Source organism: Anser brachyrhynchus (assembly GCF_964034855.1).
Source record: "Anser brachyrhynchus genome assembly, chromosome: 25".
NCBI classification, from domain to species: domain Eukaryota; kingdom Metazoa; phylum Chordata; class Aves; order Anseriformes; family Anatidae; genus Anser; species Anser brachyrhynchus.
The window spans coordinates 3,376,850-3,398,652 of NC_137718.1; the positions used below are offsets into that span (position 1 = coordinate 3,376,850).

Genomic DNA, 21,803 nt, shown 5'->3' on the forward strand with positions numbered 1-21,803 from the left:
GGGGCTTTTTAAATTTGCCTTAGGCATCCTCGAGATGCAACTGCTGGGATTACTAACAAAGGTCTTCAGGTTAAATGTGCTCTCTCTCACATTAGCACGCTTTCTCTGGTAGTACTAGTGTTCAGAAATGTTAGGCATTCACCTCTCGTTGCACCCTCTCCCTCTCTCACCACCACCCCCTTTTTTTTTTTTTCCCCTCCATCAGAGAAAAGCTAGTCATGTTTTCAGGAGTGGCTGAAGATTGGATGAAGAGTATCAGGACCCAGCACCTAGTGTCTTCCGTGTGGACTCTGAGACGAGAGGGTTCGGACCATCCAAACGTGAACCATACTCTAGCGAAGTGGGCATGGGTGCTTTTCCTGTGGAGCATCTGCACTATCTTGTCAGTGAGGGAGTCTGTTCTATTCTACTCCTCCTCTCCTTGATACCAGAAATTCATTTTTCAGAAAGAAAAACCAAACCAAATGTACAGAGCTTTGGGTGTAGGATATAAAAATGTATTTAGACATTTAAAAAAAAAATCAATGTATTTATTTGACTTCATTCCGTGTATCAAAAGCACATTTTAATTTTTTAATCTGCCTTTTTTTTTGTTCTATTTTAATTGGGTAGTGACAGTTCTAGCCCTTTGCATACAGTACACGCTGCCTCCCACTGCTCCTGAACCAAAGGTCAGGTCTGAGGGGAGAGGGTGTGCCTGTGTGCAGGTGTATCTTTACTTCACTGGACTGGACTCTGCACTCCCTGCTGGCAATCAAACTGCCATGCGAAGAGCTACTTATGAAGGTGTTAGGATGACTTGTGGCTGGAACTATCTATATTATAAAACTGCATGGGAAATACTCATGTCACCACGCGTGTAACAGGAATTTTCCATGCACTAAATAGCCAGGCACTTGGGCAAACTATTTTTCCCCCCCTCTCCCGTTAGAGGTCTCCTTTGTTGACATGCAAGATTAGGCTGGGAGAGGAGAAAGATAGGTTTAATTTTTTTTCTTGACTTTGTTGGCTTTGATCATTGTCTCCTTTGTAAAGTGATAAAAATACTTGGACCTGCAGCACTTTTGTAACTCTTCTCTGGATCAAAAAGAAAAAATGCAAACCCAGAAGTGTTTCAAAGATGTGGGGCAGATGGGTATCTGCCCCTGATTCACTACTGAATGAATAAGGGCTGCCATTTGAGTTAGCCACAGGTACTGCTGATTATAGGGCCAGTAAATTTTAGTACCTGAAAGTATGTCTTGCTGAGGGCTTGGGGTGTTATTTTTTTTATTTTTATTTTTTTTAAAAAACACTGATTTGTGCCAATGTGTTCTAACTGAAACAGAGATGCGCAAAGCAAAGAAGGCTGGAACAGCTCTCTAGTACTTCCTTAGGCCTGTTCTAATGGGCTTTGCTGTTGTAATTCCTTCCAGTCTGGGAACAAGATGGTAAATACCAGCCTACCAGCAGAGCTAGTGCTGGACAGCCTAAGCTTGCTGTGCCTCTGCTCTGGAGTTGGCCCTAGGGCAGGCACCTGCTTGGCACAGGGTGGTTCAAGCTGTCCCCAGCGTCACAGACCTGTAAATCCCATTAACACATCAGAACTGCAATAGCAACTGCGATTGCGTGGATCGTGAAGTGCTGAGAATCTGCCTTTGGTCAGCATAAAGATCACACTCCCTGCTCCATTAAAACAAATGGTTTCTCTTCAGCTATTGGCAAAGAATCAGAGCTCTCTTTTTTTTTTTTACTCACACTGGAAAAAAACACAGTTCTTGTTCTTCCAGTTAGAAATAACGCAAGGGATAAATTCATGAAAAGATGGACAGAGGTTGAGCAGAGAGGATTTGGGACCTGATCGTACGATGGAGCCGTAAGCCCTTTCAGAGCAGGGAGGAGTTTTCTCTTTTTTTTTTTTTTTTTTTAGAACCAATTGCACAAAGTGTCATTTGTCACCAGCAGGAGCATTACACTGCCAACACAAGCCAAAGTGTTCTCTTCCATGCTGGCAGGAGCTGCTTCTTCCTTGGGACCCACTAAGGCCTGTCCTGCTGCACCTGCATGAATATACTGTCAGTATTAGCCGAGCGCTTCCTTTCTTACCTGGTGGGACCTCCCCCCTCACCTTCAGCCATACAGTTCCTTTGGTTATAAGCATCTAGACTTCCTCTGATAAGCCCCCGAAGTAGAATGCTGCCTTATGCTGATGTGGCATCTTTTTACCTGATCCTGCCAGAAAAAGAGCTGGGCCGTAGCCAGACTTGGTGTTCAAAGCCCTTTTTTTCCCTGTAGACAAGGACTCGTGTTCTCCCCACCCTCAAATCCCCTTGGTCAGTTGGCACGATGCTGGTCTGGGTTTACACACTCCAGAAACGGGAGCAGTTACTATGACCTTAGCTGTCTAAAAGCTTTCCAGCAGGTTCCCATGCTTGATTGAAAATCGCCATCAAACCTTATTAAATAGCTTACTCTGGCTTTTCAAGACTCCACTGAAAACCAGCAAGGACAGGACCTGTGAAGGCCTGGTTGCTCAGTTCTCTTCCCTTGTAACTGAAGACAAAATCCTTGGCTCTCTCGTTTCTCCAGGTTGCATGAATTTTAAGGTCGCTCAGATGGGCCGTGGAGGGGCGATCGCCCGCGTGGCCTCTGACTTTTCCACTTCTGCTTAAGCATTTTGTAGTGTCATCCACCGCCGTGTTGTCTCTTCTCTAAGAGTGTAACGCCAGTGAAAAAGCAAGCTGGGAACGCAGAGCATTCATGTTGCCATCTCATCCTAGCGTTTCTGCCTCTGGAGCTGCTGGAGTGAAGTTCTCCACCGTCCCCTGATGGATGTGGGCCAGGAGGAGGTGAGGTGCGATTCTGTCCCTGTCTCCTCTCAGGATGTCTAAGGGGAAACAGCCTCACTTCCTGCTAGGCTGATGGTGATGGCAGAGGAGCCTTTGGGGCGGATGACACGGGCAGTGTGCAGTGCAGCAGACTGCATGCACGGTGCTTTAAGGAGTGTTAGAGGGGAGCGACCCGTTTGAACCCAGTTGTATGGAAATTGTAAATGTCACGCTGTGCTCCGTCCTGTTTGGGTTTTGTTTTCACCCGGCCTTCTTACGCTACGTCGATCATCCTCACAAATAGGGCATTACTCTAAAAAGATGACGGTGGGGTCAGGGATCCTTTCTCTCCTGTGTGCGGTTACCTGCAATTACGAGGGATTCCTCGTTACTCCCTAGCACATCTACTGTACGGCAGACCTCAGGCCATGGCTTGCTGTGTGGAGGGAGCTGGAACTCAAATGCACTTTTCAGGATTTTCATTTTTCCCCCTCTTTAAGCCATAACATTACCCTTTTTAAATTCCAGTTCCCAGTGTAAGAAGGCATTTTAATTTGTTCCTGGCTGGTGATTGTACATTCCCTTTTTCAGACTGGACAGCAGAGCAGGACAGTGATCTCTGGTTTGTTTGCCCCGGCCCCTCTACTCCAGTGGTTTTCGTGTGTTTTTGTTTTTTTGTTTTTTTTTTTTTGTTTTTTTTTCCTCTCCCAGTATAAGATGAGCAAGGGTTTCTTAGCATGGGAACAAGGATGTAGTACAGCAACCATCTTTCATGTCCTTCTGAGATGTGCTTTCTCTTCTCTGCTATTAAGGGTTCTTCCTCATGGACCAGAAAAAAGAAAGGAAAAAAAAAAAAGGTGGGCTGGGTGCTGTCTGGGAAGGGAAGTTTCCTTCTCCCCTAGAGGGGTAGAGGATGAAATGGCAAGATGCTCTTTGGCCACTCTGGTTCCTTGAACGTGCCGTGTTGCAGGGAGGAAGATTTCTTTAACATCCCGTAGGTGGGATCAGAAGGGAGGGTATGGAACGTGAACCTGAAGAGCTCAGAAGTCCAGGTGGGTTTGGTCAGCTTTCAGACAGCACTATTCCGATTTCCATAAAGCAGATGTTCTGAATTGCAGATACTGTCCCTGTTGTTAGAAGAGGGGTCTGATGCTTCTGCGGGTGGCCCTTGGTTGTGGTCTCAGTGCTCGATGGTATCGGGTATTGTTTTCTCTCTCTGTTCCCCAAAGAAATCCCTGACTTCCCTCCCCGTCCCCAAAGGTGCCAACTGACAAGCAGATGTACTGCAAAAGGGATACTGCAGCCAAAACACTGCTGTTTTGTTTTGAATTAAGTCTTTTGGAGCTCTCTTCATACTAGAATATTTTTATTTTCTTTGTACAACATACAATCATGTACTCTTAACAGAGATTTACTTTAAAGAGAAGAAAAAAATCTGGAAGTATTCTTTAAAAAAATACACAAAAATCTTTATTAATAATCCTGTATTTTTACTGATCATGTTTGAATGTCTAAAAAGACTTTATTGTTCTAATTATCCAGATGTATGTTTGTAAAATAGCTCTTTTATGACTTAGCTGATAAGGTTGTATGTTTCTGGAATTAAATATTGGTCACTTAAAAAAAAAAATATCTGTTTTCAGGATCTGGGAAATAGAAAATTTAAGCGTTTCAAATATCATTAAATAAGCTTAAAGGAAACGTGCTTTGACTGCTGGATTTTTTTGGGGTGGTTTTATTTTAATTACTTGGAGCATTTGGCAGGACAAGCTGTCCTGACGGGCCAGGGAAGCTTTCATCTGGTGACTTCGCAGGATCTGTAGCTGCTCTGGTAAACGTGGAATGCCCAGTTCTCCCAGTTAGCACCATTCCTGTGCACTGGGGCTCTCCCTGGAAGAGGGAGCCAGAGCGATGCCCTCCTGTGCCCAGGAAGTGTTTGGGCCAGGTGGACAGCTGGCTCTAGGCGATGAGTTCACTGCAAGCACCCAAACCTCATCCTCATCCTAACGTCACAGCACAAGAGAGGGACGTGCCTGGACTCAGCGGGTTCTGCTTAGAGAGCATCTTCTATCGATGTAACCCGTTTTGTGTGGCTCCTCCTAAGGCGGGTGCCCAAGATGGTCCTTTAAAATGAATACCCACAGGAGAAAAATGAAAAAAAAAAAAAAAAGGAAAGAAAATAAAAGAATAAAAAGGTGTGGGTGTGGTTTTACCAGCAGTCTCATAGGAAGGCAGTAATCTGACGGGGGTGTGGACATGGTGTATAATAAGAGTCATGCTAGGCCTGGGCAAAAGAAAGCTCATGAAATCAGAGCAGAGCAGCGCCTGCTTGGGAGCTGCCTTTTAGAGTGGTGGTGGTGGGTTCATTGCCACATGCAGTCTGTTGTATGGGGAGGAATGTCCCTGTGTCTTCCCTTTAGTATGGCCCAGTAAGGAGGAATTAGCACAGAGCGCGAACTACAAGGAACCACAGATCTGCCACTTGATCTGAGCTGAGAAGGATGCTTCAGGAGGCTCCCCACGGTAAGTGACGTCCCGGTTGCTTTGCACAGCTTGCAGTGCTCCCGTGGCCATTGCACTTGTTTCTGCAGTTGTTGGATGTGATTTGGAAGTGGGATATTGCCATTTACAGTGAATTCCTACCTGGCTACAGCAGTTTCGTGTTCCCGTAGTTCAGCACCTCACCTGCTGCCGTGGTTGTTTGTAAGTTTCTAGCAGTGTGGTTTTAAATCCAACCAGAACAATTATCCAGGGAAGTTAAGCGAGTTGATTTTATTAACTTACAAGCTTATTCTTGTTTTCAAAACGGAATCTAACTGTTGGGGCACTAGGGGCTGTCAGTGCGTAGCCTTTCAACGTGACGTTAGAGCTCAGTACCTTGCCAGTTTTCATTATTGAGTCTCGCTGCGCTAATTTTTCCCCTGAAGCATAACTGCAAGCGTTTGCTGTTCGACTGGAAAAAAAAAGAAAGCTGCACCTTCGTATCAAATGTCAGCCAGGGTTCGTCGGGCTTAAAGGGTAGTTTGCTCGTGCGCTGTGTGAATTTTTTTCCTTCTGCATGCATTTGGTTTTAAACTCTTTACCTTTGAAGAAGTTTGGTTTCTTCCTGGAAGTTCTTTTTGAGGCTGCCTTTGAGCAGACAGTCTCAAAAGCGTTCACAAAGACAGCGCGTATGTGTGAAGTGATGTGTGCGGCAGAAGGCTCGTGTTTTGCCTGGCTAGACTCCGCTCTGTTTTACCAAGTTGGAGTTTCTAGAAGAAGAAACTTCCCCCTTGTGCTTGGCAGCCCTTGCCTCCTTAGAAGATGTGGGCTCGAGCGCCTGCGGGGACATCGCGTATCGGGAGCTTTGTGTTGCGGGAGCACTGGAGGCTTCTCATTCCCAGGCATTTGCTGCCTTTTTTTTTTTTCCCTCCACTAGGATCAAACAGGAATTTGAAAGAGAAGCAAAGCTGAAACTTGCCGTTGAGGGAACTTGCAAATTTTTTAATAGGGAACATCTGTGCTGTGAGTTTTGTGCCAGGGCCGCTGTTTTGCTGTGTTATCTGCAGAGGATGCTTTCCGTGAATCCCTGTCATTTAGCAGTGTTCCCATTCTCACCCTTTGACTTCCCTGGTAAATGATGTCCCCGCATTTCTGGTGGTCAAGCCAATAAAAATAATGGAATTTAGAAAAAAAGAAAAAAAAAACCCACACCCAAACAGAAAACAAACTAAATCAGATATACTTCTGAATATTGAGTTCTCTTTTTTTTTTTTCCTTCTGCAGTATGCATGTGAAGCTTCTTGAGAGATTACTTTATTATAATTGGTAATCTGAGCTCTATTATGCTTTCCTAATGATGCCGTTCGTGTTTTGCCTATTTAAATGTTATTTTATATATTCCCTTTACTGCGCTGCTGTAAATAAATGATTCAAAATAAACAGCTGAGATTCTGCTTTGTGTCTTCTGCAGCCTGTGCCCTTGAATCCCAGCTAGGGATGGGGAAGAGCCGTACCGCGTCTTTCAGAGCTTTCACATCCCCGGTCATGGAATTAATCTCTCCTTGCTGCCTGCCACAGATAGGGGAAGAAAACACCAGCGAGGATTCGAAGAGCCTTCCTTCCGATGGCTTCGTGTCGTTTCTGGGTTATGTCTGAGGTATTGCGGTCATGCAGCGTGCTCCCAGAAACGCCGGAGTGCTTGGTAGTGGCTGTGAATATATTTTCCGTGGCAATGCCTGGCACTCGTAGCTGGAGCTGATGCAGGCTTCACAAGACTGATCTCTGGGCCAGAGAGGCTGGAGTCTAAGCGAAGCCGCAGCCTGCTTTGGGATCCTGATTCGCAAGCAGTGCTGACTTTGTAGGGCAGCCCCTGAGCCACCCACCTCCCAGTCGTCTTTGTGAAGTCTCTCCTCGCCTTTACCCAAGGGTATTCACGTAGGTCTTAGGGATGTTTACCTACCTAGAGGTATTTGCTGCTCTTGCTTGCACAGCCACTCATTCCTGGATTATTGGTTTGTAGGGTTGTTTTTTCTTTGTCCGATTAGGGTGGCGGTTCTCTCCTACCAGCACCATCCCAAATGGCAAAAGCCTTTATTCCATTTAATTCCAGGAATATTTTTGGCGCGGGTGACTTTGTTTTTCCTGTGGATTGTCTATAATGACCTTTTCTTTTTATCGACTAGTCAGTGCGTTTCAGGTTGTTGCCGTTTTTCTTCCCTGAAAATATTTATGAAGGTTGGAAGAGAATGGAGGTTGCCTAGTCCCTGGCACGTGTTCCCTGCCAGTTGGTCTGGTTATTGTGAAGGCAAATGCATCACCAGATAGATGAAGCCAGGCAGGGCACGGCTCTCAAAAAATTGGAAGCTTGGGTGAGTTTGCTTTGTGTGATCCAACGTTTACATGTCAAGTGCCTGAGAGCAATGGCACAGTGTGGGATTGATAGCTAGCGTGTGTCTGCGTTGAGCTGTCGGCTCGGTGACCACTCCAAACTTTTTAGACACCTGTGATATAAAAGAGTAGGGTCAGGATTGCTTCTGGATGAGGGGCTTGGACAGCCAGAAGTTGTGATGTGATGTTCGGCTCCGCACTGGAGGAGTCAGAGCTGTGCTGGGCAGAAAGTGAGAGAAGTAAGGGAGCAGGAAAATACATCTGCACGTGTCAGAGCCATTCTGCAAGCTGGAAGCGTTGCAGGTTGGTTTCCAGCCCCACCAACAGACTTGGGCACCTCTTGGAAAGCAGTTCTGGGAGACGAGCATTCCTTGCTCGAGGTGGCTCTGCAGACCCCTCCTGCATTTCTCTATCACAAACCGATAAACTGTCAGGGCTTCCTTCCCCTGCTTCACTCACCGAGCATCTCTTCCTCCCCGTCTTCCTCACCAGATGGGAGTTCACAGCTGCAGATCATCAGCTGGGCTTTTGGCAGGATGAAAGGCCCAAAATAACTCTGCCGCTTTCTTGCAGTAGTTTGTTTGTTTCCAGATGTCTGCAGCTTATTCAGCGTGAAGTATTTTCCCTGATCAATATTTTAACCTTCTTGTTGATATTTACTCAGTGCTGCTGAATACGCTGCATTAAGTGGAGCTCCATGGATGGGAGAGTAAATCTACATTTCTATCAGCTCTCTGGAGGTTTTGCAATAATTCATATTATCTGAGTTTATTGTTATACTAGGATATTAACGAGCCCATTTTTCCTTCCTCCTGTCTCTTGAAGCTTCAATTCCGATGCCAGTGCTGGTGCTAAAACAACATCTCAGTTCTGAATTAGCATGGAAAGGAGAAAGCTTCGCGCTGGCCTCGTCAGCTCCAGTTGGAAGTGCTTTGGTTCTGGTTTTATAAAGGTGTATTTGATGGAATTCCACCTGTCCTCCCTTTGACCTTCGTGATGAGAAGGAGATTAAGCCCTTCTCTGTGGGTCTTCGTTTTTGAAATGGTTTCTCCTCCTCCTCCCTTCTGCCCTCTCCTCCCAAAACTCGGAGGCCTGATGAGGGCACCCGGGGCAGCAGAGGCGCCCTCCCTTTTCTCCAGCAGTTCTGGTCCTTGCTTACTATTCAACACGAGAAGCTGATTAAAGAACTGCCTGTTCCATGTTCTGCCGCGCTTGCCCTTTTCCTAGTATTTCACCTCCAAATATTGAATTTCTGTTTATTTATTTATTTACCATAACTTCCATCCTGGGAGAAAGAAGCTCGCAACGTTTCGAAAGCCTCCCTGCCCCATTCATCATCATCATTTCAGCGGCTGTGCGCAGCACAAGTCAAATAACCTCAATTGTATCTTACACAGAACTTTTTTTTCCTTTTTATCCCTCTGCAATTTCTTTATTTGGCTGTAACAAAACTGCCCCTGTTGCTGCCGAGCCATTGCTCATCTCTTCCATGAGCCCCACACGTCCCCATCAGCAAACGGGAGAGCAACCGGGTGCCTCCCAAGGCTCCTTGCCTGGTGAGGTGGGGATTTAAGGGCAAGCTAACGTGTCCCAGAGCGAGCCACAGCCGGAGCAGGGACTCCTGGGGTGAATTTTGCAGCCCTGGAGAGAATTTTGCAGCCCTGGAGCCTCAATTTTCCTCCTGGGGCAGAGGGGACATCAGGCGTGGCAGAGCCCAGAGCATCCCTCGCTGCCTTCCCTCGCTGGTGGGCCCATCACATCTCTCAAGCTGGTTTCCTTCTTCATCACGCTCTTTGCTTAATTATTTCTCACCTGAAAGTCTATTGAATCTTCTGTTTTCAAAAAAGAGGTGGTATTTTTTTTCCCTTGCTTTATAAATGACTGCTTTTATTTTTCTTTGGTGTGTTAATGGAGAAAACATCTTTTGATGGCAGTAATTACAAGGGAAGAGAACACCAAACAGCAAGGAACACGAAGATCCAAATGAAGATAAACGCTTTGCAAGTAATCAGCCCAATATTTATTATTGTCTGAAGAGGCTGGATCGCACCGCGACGGCACGGGGCTGCAACCAATGGTGCTCAGGGATTTGCCCTGCAAGCCTGTGTGATGCATTGGGCACTAGCTATATATATATATTTATATGCATATATATTTATATAATATGAGATTAAACGGTAGCCACACAATACAGGGGCTGCGGGTGCCTGCCCCAAATCCAGCTCCAGGATCGCAGATGCCGTTCCTGACTTGAGCTCCCTTCAATTCACACACATTTCCTTTTTGCATAAAAAAGAAAGAAAACAAACTGTTCCACAAAATGTTCCTTATTTATCTAACTCGTCCTACTAACTTTCTTCGAGCCATCTAAATATATATATATAATTAGATAGGCTTTTTTTATGTAACTACCACAAGATACTTATTCCACTACCCAGTTCTTTCAAAGCTGCTCTTATCTGTAAAATGATCTAATTTGGACATATTCTATTACCACTAGAAAGTTGTTATGAATCTTGAAGGAAAAAAACCTGGCACGTATATAATAGATTTATTTTTTATATTTCAATCGAAAGAGAAATCTTGCCTTTTGCAGTGCCTTTTATCCCCGCAATCTCTCAGTACTTCGCGCGTTTGACTGCCTCTTTATACGGTGGTGCTGTTATTTACTCTTCTGCTGAAATCCAGACACCTATGAAGATAAATGTGGCAGTTGTTTAAATGATTCACGGCTCAACTTGGTGTCAGTTTGAAATCAGAGCCCCTCTTTGTGCAGCTGAGAGGGAGAAGATAATTTAATTGCTCGGGTACGTAACAGGCAGCGAGGCGCGGGGTGGTGGCTGTTTCCCCCCAGCTCTTTGGGTTTACCCATATGGGATTTTCACAGGGGACAAACCCTCTGCGAAAACAGGGGCAGAGCCACCCACCTGCGTGGCACGGCCTTTTTTTACACCCGGCATGGATGCAGGGAGCAGGGCTCTGCCCCCGGCGCCTCTCGGGGGCTTCGCCTTCCAGCCACACCAGCGCCTTCCGCAAACGGCATTTTCTGGGTCATGGCAAGCAGCTCGCAGATAGCCTCATTCATAAAATGACCGAACTCTATTTTAAAGCCAGTCGGATGCCTTCCCTCCCCCTGCTCTCCCCACACACCCTTTTTTATTTTTTATCAGGAGGCAGCTTCAAAATCTCCCTCAAGGTTACAGTCTTTGTTCCCCAACCAGATTTATTTGCGGACAGTTTAAACCCCGTTTGTTCCCTCGCTGAATTATCTCGAGCACAAAGACACCAGGAGCTTTTAAATAAAATACAACTGTCTCAGGAACCGGAGAGAGCAAATGAAATTGGAGATAATTGGAGCCCAGCTATCTTGGCTCAAACTTAGCGGCGAGACTTGTGGCAGGAGAGCCGGAGTCGTTTAAGAGGAGGGGAGGAGAAGAGCAGGGCTCAGCGCCATCAGCCGTGGTGTCCTGCGAGATGCTCCTTGGGTGGGACCGCTCCTGGTGCTGGCGTAAAGGAGGGCGTGCGGCCGTGCCGTGCTGTTCCGTGCCTGGGTAGGTGAAAACCATGGCCAAAACATCCCAATGTTGCGAGCCTGTGGATGCAGCCCACATGTTGGGAAACGCTCTGCTGTGCTGAGAACAACAAATTCCTGGCCTGGTGGCGGGCAGGGTCCTGGTGCGAAGGCGCAGGGATCGCTCAAAAAGCAATCGCCTTGTGGCTGCTGTCCTGAGGGAAATGATGTGCAAAAGGGATGAGCTCAAAGCACCCCGTGCCTGTTACCTGTGCGTCTTATGAGTAATTTGTCTCTGAAGCAGAGGCGTCGCTTTTTTTCTTTTTTTCCTCCTGTGAAGTTGTTTCTCTTCCTCCAGCTTATTTCGGTTTCCTCGCAGCAGGAGGGGAAGATGAATTTCCATCAAGCAGCACTTCATTGCTCCTAACGCAAGAGTCCAGTTAATTGATGGTTTAGAAGCTTTGTTTTTCCTCGCTATTAACAAACAAACAAACTGGAAAGCAGAGCCGCAGCATGGCAGGGAGAGCTGGAGCGTTGCAGCCCGCGGGGACGCTGCTCGGGAAGCTGGCCCTGGCTGGCGCTGCATTTCTTGTATCTGCGCTATAGGACAGCCCCCGCGGTCCCACTGCTGGCTCCCAGCACCAGGGGATGCCTCTTGCCCACACGCGTTGCTGTGCGGGGGGCAAAGAGGAGATTAATACTTCATACAAAGAATTTTAGGAGGTGGGCGCAAGGGTGTCTTGTGCTGTCCTTCTCAGGCAGGGCGGGAGGAGAAAGCACACGGGGAGAGGGAGGGCCCTGGCCCCAAGCACTGAGGGCTGGGATGTCTGGGGAGAAGGCGCAGCCCTTCCAGAGATCAAGTGGTCCTTCCACAAGTGCTGAGTCTGGGAAAAGTGCTGCTTTTGGGGAGCAGCTGCTCCGGGTGCCCCCTCCATCCCCCCTCCTTCCATCCCTCCCTGCATCCCCCCTGCCCCCATCCCTCCCTCCCTGCCTCCATCCCCCCTCCCCGCATCCCACCTCCGTCCCTTCGTGCCTCCATCCCTCTCCCCAGCCCACCTCCCTCCATCCCTCCCCGCATCCCCCCTCCTGCCCCTATCCCCCTCCCATTTCCCTGCCCCCCCCACCTTCCCCATCCCATTCCTCTGCCCTCCCTCCCCCCCGCATCCTTCCCCTGCTCCTTGCCCCTCCCCACCCCCTGTACCCCCCCCCCTTATCTCCTACACCCCCTCCCCACCCCCGGTACCCCCTCCCTTATCTCCTACACCCCCTCCCCACCCCCTGCCCCCCCCCCCGACGCCCCCCGCCCCCTGCACTTCCCCCGCCGGCCGCCGGGGGCCCGGAGCCTCGGGAGCGGGGCGGGAGCAGCAGCGGCAGCCGCGGGCAGAGCCGCGCCGGGGGCAGAGCAGCGCCGCCAGGTAGGGGCCGCCCGGGGGGCCCCCGGCATCCCACGGGGAGGGGGCTGGGGGGGGGCAGCACCCCCCTATAGACACCCACACCCCCCCCCCCTCGGGGGTCGCAGCTCCGGCCGGGGGGTGCCCACCTTGGGGGGCTTGGCTCGCATCCCCCGACCCCCCCACCCCCGGTTTGTTTTCCGCAGCGTTTTAACGCGGGGAGAGTTTGCGCCGGCTTTGGGGAGAGCTGAAGTTGAGGGAGTGAGGGCTGGGGGGGGGGGGGGGGCGCAGCTCCCGGGGCTTACCCGGAGACCCCCCCCCCCCCCCGGGGGACCCCCAGCAGCAGCAGCCCGGAGCCGGCCGGGGGCTGCCCCCCGAGCCCCCCGGTGCTGCCGCCCAGCCCGGCTGCCGTGGCCCTGGGGAGGACGCTCCTCTGCGGGCATCCTGCCCCGGCACGCCGGGGTCTGGGGTCTGGGGTTTGGGGTCTGGGGGCGCGCGTTCCGGCGGAGTTGGGCTCGTGAATAATTCAGAATATGCCAGGCGCTCGCGGCGTGCGCAGACGTGCGGGCTCGGTGCTGGCACAGGCTCTCCGAAATGAACCCACCGTGGGCAGCCGGGGGCCAAACTCCGCGTAGGGACCTCTCCCTAGGCCCGACTTCGTGCCGGGATTTGGGCACGGCCCGCAGCTCTGCCTGGCCGAGATGCCCCAAGCACCGTCCAGCACCCCCCAGCTCTCCGCTATTTCCCATCCCCAGCCCGGCAGGACCGAACCCCGCAGGCTGAGACCCTGGGGAAAGTTCCCAGGAGCTGCTGAGCCCGGCTTTGCTTCGCCTCCCCCGCGTGCCCCCGTGGCGGCGAGGAGCTCTCGGAGCATCCCCGGGGCCCCGCAGCCGGTGGCGAGCGATGCTGCGGCTGCCCCGAGCTCCACCAGCCCCTGCCAGCTGCGATCCCTTTGTCTCGCTGAGCTTCTCCTCCCAGGCTGGGGGCAGCGGGAGCGGAGCCGTCCCGGGGGCCACGGCCCCGGGGAGCGAGCATCCCCGCGGAGCCGCTGGTGCTCCCGCTGCCGGCAGCGCTTCCCGGGGCCAGGACGTGCGTGCTCGCAGGTAGCAGGGGGATGTTTGCTGGGCTCGGTGCTGTTCTGCTGCGGCTCGTTTCGTTCTTCGTCTCACCACTTAACGGGAGCTTGCTCTCCGGAAGAAATCTGCAGTGAGGCTCCCACCACGCCAAGGCGTTGTTAAAGCGTCTTGCTGCAAGCCTGCTTTGGTGTTCGGGCATTTGGGGGTTTGCAGGGAGCCGTCTGGGCAGGGGAAGGGATGCTAAGAGGCTGAAGCTTTCCCCGTCGGTTCCCGTTTGGGAGTCGGGGCTGATCAGCAGAGCCAGAAGTTGGGAAAGTTGCTGTGCGGCTCGCTCTGGTTCGCAGGGGTTTCTTTGCTCCCGTCTGGCGTTAGTCAGTGCCGTGGGCAGGGAGCTGTGCCCGGGACGTGGGGCAGAGGGAGCCGACAGCCTCTGTGAGCAGGAGCGCAGCTGAAGATTTGGCACAACGAGTGCTCCTCGTTCCTTAAAACAGCCATTTCAGGCAGCCCCTGGAGCTGGTGACGGTGGTGGCAGCCCCGAAACAAGGTCCTGGGGTGGCTGGGAAGGGCAGAGAGCATGGCTGCGGGGTGAAGGCAGCCACGGGTCCCCAAGCAGAGCCGCCCGCAGCTCGGGCAGAGGCTGCGCCGCTGCTGCCCGCCGGCTTCTTGCTGGAGACTTCTTTTTGCAAGCTGCGCAGGGAAAAGAAGCCAAGGAGCGACGCGGGCTGGCAGAGGCCTGAGCGCCCGGGAGCACGCGGCAGGCCGGGGGGGTGGCGAGCGGGGCAGGGGAGCTGCTCCTTGGGGAGCCCTGCGGGGGGACCTGCGAGGCAGGTAGGCACGGGCACACGTGTGGGGGGGCTGGGCTGGGAATGAGGGTCTGTGGGGGTGAGCCGAGGGAGGGAAGGGGGAAAAGGGGATGAGCCCAGGGTGACACAAGCCATAAAGGACCGGGTGCATGCTCAGGAGCAGATATCGCAGGGCCACGCGGGCAGAGAGCTCACCCGTCCGACAAACTTCTGTTTCCTTGAAGCCGCTTTGAGCTTCGTTTTGCATTCAGTCGGTACCGAGGACGTGCAGGTGGTCAGTGCCTTGCCCTTTCTAAAGGCTCGCTGACGTGGCTGGGCTGTGGGTATCGGTTCTCACTGAATCTGGGGGGAGATCTTCACGCAGAGCTATCGGTAGGGTCGGATTTTATTTATTTTGCAATACGCAGGACGTGAGACAGAAGTTTCTGTAGGTCTTCTCTTAGACCTGGGGGAGCGATGCAGGGAAACCTGTGGGGTTTCGGTGGCTTCACGGTGAAAGCTTTACGTAGGAAGGGAACTCCTGGCTTTCGGCTGTGCAGAGGAGGCTGCTGGCACTGCTGCAGAGCTGCTTCTGTGCACAGGGGAGCCCAAACTCCGCTTTGGTTGCCTGTCTGCTCCCAGCAGAGACACCAGCACAGTCCTGGGTCCTCGGACAGGAGAATTGGGGCACCTGGGGAGGTAAAGAAGAAGTTCCAGGACCCATGAGGAAGCGATGGAGCGCTGTTAAGGCTCCCTGCAGTAAGTTTCCACCTGCCCTGTGGGACAGGGGCTGGAAGGGCAGCCCGTGGGGTTAACACCAGTGCTTTTTGCTTGTAATGGCCCACAGGTGCTGTAAATCTGTAGGTGCGGGGTGGTTCATCCAGGGGCCCAGAGTAAATGGTGTGAAATCGCAGCAGCTGTTGGCAAAAGGGACGGCTCCTCCCCGTGCTGGGGCACTACAAGGCACGGACCCAAGCGGTCAAAGGGAGCTGCCAGGCACCCCAGGAGTAGTTTTGCCACGCGATGCCTTTGCAGAAATCAAGCATACCTGAGGAAGAGCAAGGATATGAGGCAGGTATGGGCAAATTATCACTAAAATATTCTGATGGGTCTAACCTTGGGGGTTAAATCACCATCGCTTACGAGAGGATGGGCGCGCGGCAGGGAAACCTGCCTGCCTGATGCTGCTGGCGGGTTGGGAGTTTAATGAAATGGGAACCGAGGACGTACCGACGGACCTCATTTATTTGGATGTTTTCATTACATCCAACCCAAAGAGACTATTTTAGGAAATAAATAGCAGAATGTGGGCAATAAACAGCGGTGTAAGGGGAAGAGTCCGGCGCCAGCTTTCCTTGTTCAGCTCTAGAAAACAGAAGTGGAATGGAGGAGCGCAGATAGGTGATTATGGGAAGGTTCCTCGTGCTGAGGGTGGGCTTATTTGTGATCTTTAATGATTTGGAGGTGGAAATGGATCAGAGCTGGGTGAGAGACACAGAGCACGCCAATGGAAAGGGCTTTTGCTGCTGAGCATTTGGAGGAATGAACAGGCAAGGCTGCTGCGTTTGGGCAGTGCTCGGGGCGTAACTCAGCCTGGAGCACCCCAAGCGTGTGAAAAAGGAAAAACTGGAGCAAATGGGGCTTTTTTTCCTGCTGGTGTGGTCAGTGATGCTTCTGTGGGGCTCTGCCAGGAGAAGGAGTGGGGGCAGGAGATGCTCTGACCCAGCAAACTGCTGCCTGTCCCGGGCACCGCGTGCTCCAGCGGCAGCGTGGTGGCCGTGGGTCTGTACCCAAAACCTCTGGCGTCAGACCAGGGACTCCTTCTGCTGGAGCCAGGCAGCTGCCCTGGATGGGGCCGTGGTCACGGGCACCCCAGCGGGCTGGCTGGCTTCCCAAAGGACATAGGGAGCCCCGCTGAGCTCCCCCAGCTCCTTCCCGTGCCTTTCCAAGGGGACAGATCCTGTGCTAATCGCTCTGGGGAAGGAGGAGCTGAGGGTGCCAGCTGTCCGTCTGCCTGGGTGATTTCCCCTCCAGACCTGCATTGCTTCTCACTGGAGACTCGGGAAGCGCGTGCGGCGCTGGAAGGGAGCGAGTTATTGTAAAGTGGCTCAGGCGGGGGTTGCGGAGAGGCTGTGGTCTCACAGCGGGTGCTGGAGAAAAGCGAGCCTGGAGGATTCGTGCTCCTGCCCGGCCGCAAATCCCCGAGCCAGGGCTCCGTCAGGTGTCGGGGCTCCGATATTTATTCCGGCCGTCCTTCGCATGGCAGCGGCTGCATAATGCAACACCCGCGCGGCGTCTCAGCCGAGCACCCGGTGAGCCCTCCAGCGCGAGGGGATTTTCATCTCTGCTGAGATCTCCCAGCTTCAAAGTCTGCAGAATTCATTTGCATCCTTCATGAGGAAGAGAGCCAGGCATACGTGTGTTGTTTTTTTTTTTTTTCCTTCAGCCTCTGTGTTCCTCCCCTCCCCACCTGCTTTCCAGTTTATTTGGTTAGCTCAGCATCAGCACAATGATGTGGAAATAAAGCAAAGGAGCTTCGTTGTGGCCTTATTGCATATGCATAAATGAGAGAAATAGATCATCCTGGCAATCCCTAGCTAGGCTACCATTAGGGGAAATTCTCCTGTGACCTTATAAACCCTGCTTTGCAAGGGTTTGTAATGAGTCTGCAGAAATTCATTCTGGGCACAAACAAGTCATCTGAGGTCTTAGACCCCGTGAGCACAAAGTAATAATAACACTAATTTCCCACCCACTCAGGCATGTGCTCGGCTCCTGGAAGACTTGGCTGTTCTTACAAAGCAGGTTTTCCCTTGCTGGGGCTGTCACAGCGGGTGGGAGCGGGGGCGAGTGGCTGCGTCCCCCCCTTGGAGAGCCCCCCGGAGCCGTCCCCTGGTGGGGCTGGAGCCCCCCTGCATCGGGGCACTGCAGGCTGGGGGCTGGGGGGTCGCACCTCTGCCTCATCGTGAAGCTGCACCCATCCCTTCCTCCACGGGCATCTGACCCAGAGAGCAAAGATAGCCCGGGCCTGAGCAGGAGGGATGGACTGATTAAAAAAAATAAAATAAAATCCTGCAACATTCCGTGTTCAGCCTTTAGATTTTATATTTTAACTTTTTGCTGAAAACGAGCGGGGTTTTGGTTCAGTGGCAGAAGTTGACGTTTTTCTGAAGAATGGGCTGCCTTTTGGTGCAGCGGATTTATTTTGTCGTCGAGCTCTCTGGCCCTGCTCGGAGCCGGAGGGATGGCAAGGCGAGTTGGCCTTGTTGATGTTTAGATCCGTGGTGGGGCTCGTGTTGGGCCTCGACCTCGTGCTTTGCTCTTGTAGGCGGCGATGGAGAAGCAAATCGCTGCGTGTGAAGGCATTGCTCTTCGTGTGGCTCATCCAGGGCGGGGTGGCGAGGCTGGGGAACAACGGAGCCCCTGGCAGAGCTGGGCTGCAGCATGGGGCCGCTAGGACGTGTTCCTCTGAGCCCAGTGCTCACCCACGGGCTGTTACACATGCCAGAGCTTCATTTTCCATCCCAAACCAGGCTGAGCAAACTGTACTTCGCTCCCCTTGTACTCATTACTTGCCCTCGGTCTTTTCTTCTTTGCTCTCCTCTTGTTCCTCATTTTGCTCCACCTCGGGTGTGATCTGCTAACATCTGGCGTTAAAGGACGGTGTGTGTGCACGGACAGCTCCGAGAGCAGGCTATCACATCTCTTTTTAGACTGAAAAATGTTTGGGGCAGAGACTGTGCTAATGCTCACAGAGCATCTGGTCCTCTCCAGGTCCAATTCATCACTGTCTTGCGGTTTGCATTATTGTTCACACCAAGGGAAAGTGGGTGTGAAGCTGGAATAATAATGTTTCACACTTGCTTTGCATTGGTTTTGATACCCAACAGCATTTTAACCTATCAGGAAAGGCATAAAGAAATTGAGGAGAAGGTGAAACTAGAAATTGAGAAGTAGTGTACAAATAACGAGTTAATTACCTATGCTGAAAAAAATAGTGCCATGGTCAACTCTATACCAATGGCAAATTTAAAGTCAAGATGGGATTTTTATATTTGAATTTAAGGGTTCAAGTTGTTGTGCAGGAATTGGTGGGTGAGGGTCTGTGCGGAGCAGCAGGGCCCTGTAATGGTTCTCCTCACTTCCACCTGTGCATGCCGTGAATCTTAAAAAACCCACCTCGAGCATCGCTGGGGAGCGGCGATATTCTCCCGAGTCAGCGGAGAGCCCTGAATGGTATCTCCGTAGCACAACACGCCCTGCTCATTTAAAAAGGCACCGATGGGGATGCTAGCCATTAAATGTTGTGGTTTCTAGTCAACGTTGTAATCTCTTTAATGAAACCTAATGGCAAATAAAAAAAAAAAAAAAAGAATTTAATGCTACTTGGCGTGTCTGAAGTTGTGTGCCTGAGAACCGGTGCCTTTTGGTGTTATGATGGTTGGGCTTCCCAGGAGTCTTTAAAGTAACATGTCTCTCAGTGATCTGGACTGACGCGCCTTTTGTTCTGTTCCTGCTGGGTGTTAAACAAGATTTAAGTCTCCTCAGTCCCTATTTAGTTATTGAAGAACATCGCAGCCAACACAAATGCAAACAAAACTGTCTGGTTGTTTGTTTATGCAACAGATCATTAGAACGTCTGTAGGAAAAAAAATGTTCTGGTCTGTTAGATAATTAATCTGCATTTTAAGAATAGTCTAAAGACATATTTGCAAGCTAGTCCATTGAGCTGCTGTTATCTAGTCAATAATCCCCATATTTAATAGTCCCTAAGAATGTATTTCCGTAATGTGCTGCGAACAGTTGAGAAATCTGCATCCTTTTTGTCTTAAGATGTCAGCGCTTGCACATTTCCTATGACAAATTTTTTTTCCGACGATTGGTGGAAAAATCCAGGCGTATCAGCTTCCAACTGGTAGGGCTAAGAAGAGGGGGAGAGGAGGCTTCTTAAAGCAAAGCCCGGCTCTGCGTCCCCTCGAACACGGAGTGAGTTTGGGATTTCCATCTGGCGTCGGGTGCCGGAGCCCTGGCAGCGCTGCCCCAAATGTCCCCGTGGGTTTGGGGTGTGGGTGGGGGATTTTGCAAGCTCCTTGTCCCATGGGTGTCAGAGCAGCAGGGGCTGCAGGTGCAGCTCTGGGAGGGGTATGAATGTCGTGGGATTTAGCGTTTGCTGTGCTCTGGCATGGGCACACCGGTGCTGCTGGGGTTCGGTGGAGGGAGCTCTCGTGGTTCCTGGGAGCTGGCTTTGCCTTGGGACCACAAAGCATGGCTTGGGACCCAGCCTGCCAAATGAGCTCCCTCTTTCCACTTTGGCCCCCGACAGCTGTGAAATTCGCTCATGGATGGTGGAGCAGGCTCTGGTTTTGGGGTTTGTGCGGCACAACCCGTGAGCCTGCGCTCAGGTGATGAGCGCGAGGGTTTTTGAGCAAGGGCGTGAAGTTTGGTCGAGTTCTCAGCTGTTTATAACGGGGGGAAAAAGGGTAAATGTGCAGACAACTCCGGCGGCGTGTGCCTGGCGTGTGATAACTTACTAATCCCCATTAACGGGAGCAGGGAGTAAAACCCACACTTGGAGAGAGGAACCCCTGGGAGCTGCCGCGTCAAGGTGAGAAGCTGGAGCTTAATTTCATTATCTTATCACTAACCTGCTGGTCCTACAGTGGTGTGAATTCTCGGGGAGTGTTGGTGCTATCTTAGGCAGTCTAAGCAGAGAAATAATGAATCCAAGCCGGGAGAGCATTGTGTGCAGTTCTGGTATCTGTACTTTAAAAATGATGTTGGCAAACTGGTGGGAGATAAGAGAAGAACTGCAAGGATGATTTGAGGTCTGTAAAGCATGCTGGAGAGAGAGGCTGCAGCTCAATCTGTGTCTTTTAATGAAGAGAAGGTTAAGGGGGGATTTGATTGCTGCCTGTAAATACTTAACCAGGGCAGGAGACTCTGCGAGCCGAAGGTTCAAAGGCAGGACGTGGTTCTGTGGCTGGATGCTCAAGATAAATCAATTCAGATGAAGAAAAACAAAGGCCTGCTTTATTTTTGTACTGCTCTATAGTTAGGCACAGGAGCGAATTACCCGGGACTTGGTATATTTGGTGTTTTTCAATGGAAATGATACCTCTGCAGGGGCTGCTTCAGGTCAGCTGCAGGCTGTGGTGGCTTGGTTTGGGAAAAATCAGCAGGAGTAAATAACAAATAAAACAAGGTTTTCAAAGTGGTCGTTAGTGGCCTTCAAATCTTTTAATTAAGTCATTTTTTTTTTATTTTTAAGGCAGAAAGCAACACTCACCAGAGAATGGGGCTGTAGCTTGGAGGAGATGGGGTTGGGGTCAGCAGAGCCTGTTTCTAGGACTTGGCCAGAAGCCCTGGCATTAACAGGGTGGTGCTGGGTCCGGGCACGTGCTGACCTTCTGTTACACGGACAGCGACGCGCAGCAGGCACCCCTGGTTTCTTGTGCTCAGGAGCAACACTCTTTCCCTGCCGGCCCCTGCTTTTCCATCCCAGCAGCCGGGGTTTGGATGTCTGCAGGGTGGCCGATGGGGTTGTGATTTTCTCAGCCCCGCTCCCCTCCTGCCCCTTCGTTAGGCACAGCCCCTGGCACCTGCTGCACAAAACCAAAGGATGCTGCAGCCACAGATGCCCCGTGCCACCACCTAGACATGCTCAGCAAACTCGGGGAGGGCGATGAAGAGGCGGCGTTACCGTTCAGCCAGTGGCTGGGTGTTTTTTAGCGCGCACGGCGTGCTCGGGAGGGTGACGTTCCGCTAATACCCAGCTCCTCGCCACCCTTACAGCCGCAAAGCCAGGCAAAAGCGGAGAAGGAGCAACAGCAAGAAAATCCAGGGACAGATGGCACCTTGAAACCAAGGGGGCAGGGGTGATTTGGCCGTGCCCCCAAGCCAGGACCCTTCTGCCTGGGCTGCAAAGCCCTGGGCCAGCTCCTTTGGCTCCGCAGGACCTGGGGGCGTTTCCTTTCGGGTGGCGGCATCCGAATTTTTCCCTATTGATGTCTCATGTCGGTGCGTTGAAGAAAATGAAATTAGGGTTTATCTGTACGAGGGAGAGCTTGCCATTTGCAAAGCCACGTTTTGCTTAAGTTCGTAATATTGTAGCTGTTAATTGAGTGCTCATTGATTGTCTGTCAGTGCCTTGATGTAATCTGTTATTCCCCTTTCCGAGGGATGGCCCGCCACTGATAAAATAGTACCGCTGCTCTCGTACCGCGTGGCTGTTTTGACTCTTCGTATTTTCGCCCCCAGTGATTCCATTTTACCAGCAGTATAATTAGTATCATCTCCTCCTCTCTGGAGGCACCTCAGCCTTGTTCTCTCGCAAGTACCTTTAATGCACCTAATACTTCAAGGCTTTT

At 51.3% G+C, this 21,803-nt stretch overlaps 2 protein-coding genes and 1 long non-coding RNA gene across 13 annotated transcripts in view; 2 read left to right on the plus strand and 1 right to left on the minus strand.

Annotated features, from left to right (window-relative positions):
- Positions 1–4,508, plus strand: part of ARHGEF12 (Rho guanine nucleotide exchange factor 12) — a 77,209-nt gene extending 72,701 nt beyond the window's left edge. For all 8 annotated transcript variants that reach the window (XM_080567470.1, XM_080567471.1, XM_080567472.1 and 5 more), the window contains one exon: positions 206–4,508. In XM_080567470.1, the coding sequence (XP_080423596.1) occupies positions 206–216 (11 nt within the window). In that variant the 3' untranslated portion in view covers positions 217–4,508. The remainder of the gene's footprint in view (positions 1–205) is intronic.
- On the minus strand, positions 3,472–12,152 carry LOC308182600. The gene is made up of 2 exons (XR_013941927.1): positions 10,264–12,152; positions 3,472–9,955 (listed from the first exon to the last, which is right to left on the minus strand). It is a non-coding gene; the product is annotated as an uncharacterized lncRNA (long non-coding RNA).
- Positions 12,153–12,467: 315 nt separating this feature from the next.
- Positions 12,468–21,803, plus strand: part of GRIK4 (glutamate ionotropic receptor kainate type subunit 4) — a 171,223-nt gene continuing 161,887 nt past the window's right edge. Inside the window, exon 1 of one of the 4 annotated variants that reach the window (XM_080567578.1) lies at positions 12,468–12,602. The gene's annotated coding sequence lies outside the window, so the exon portion shown is untranslated. Of the gene's footprint in view, positions 12,603–12,686; positions 15,512–21,803 lie in introns of those variants that run through there. The other 3 variants (XM_080567581.1, XM_080567580.1, XM_080567579.1) reach the window with 3 other exon arrangements.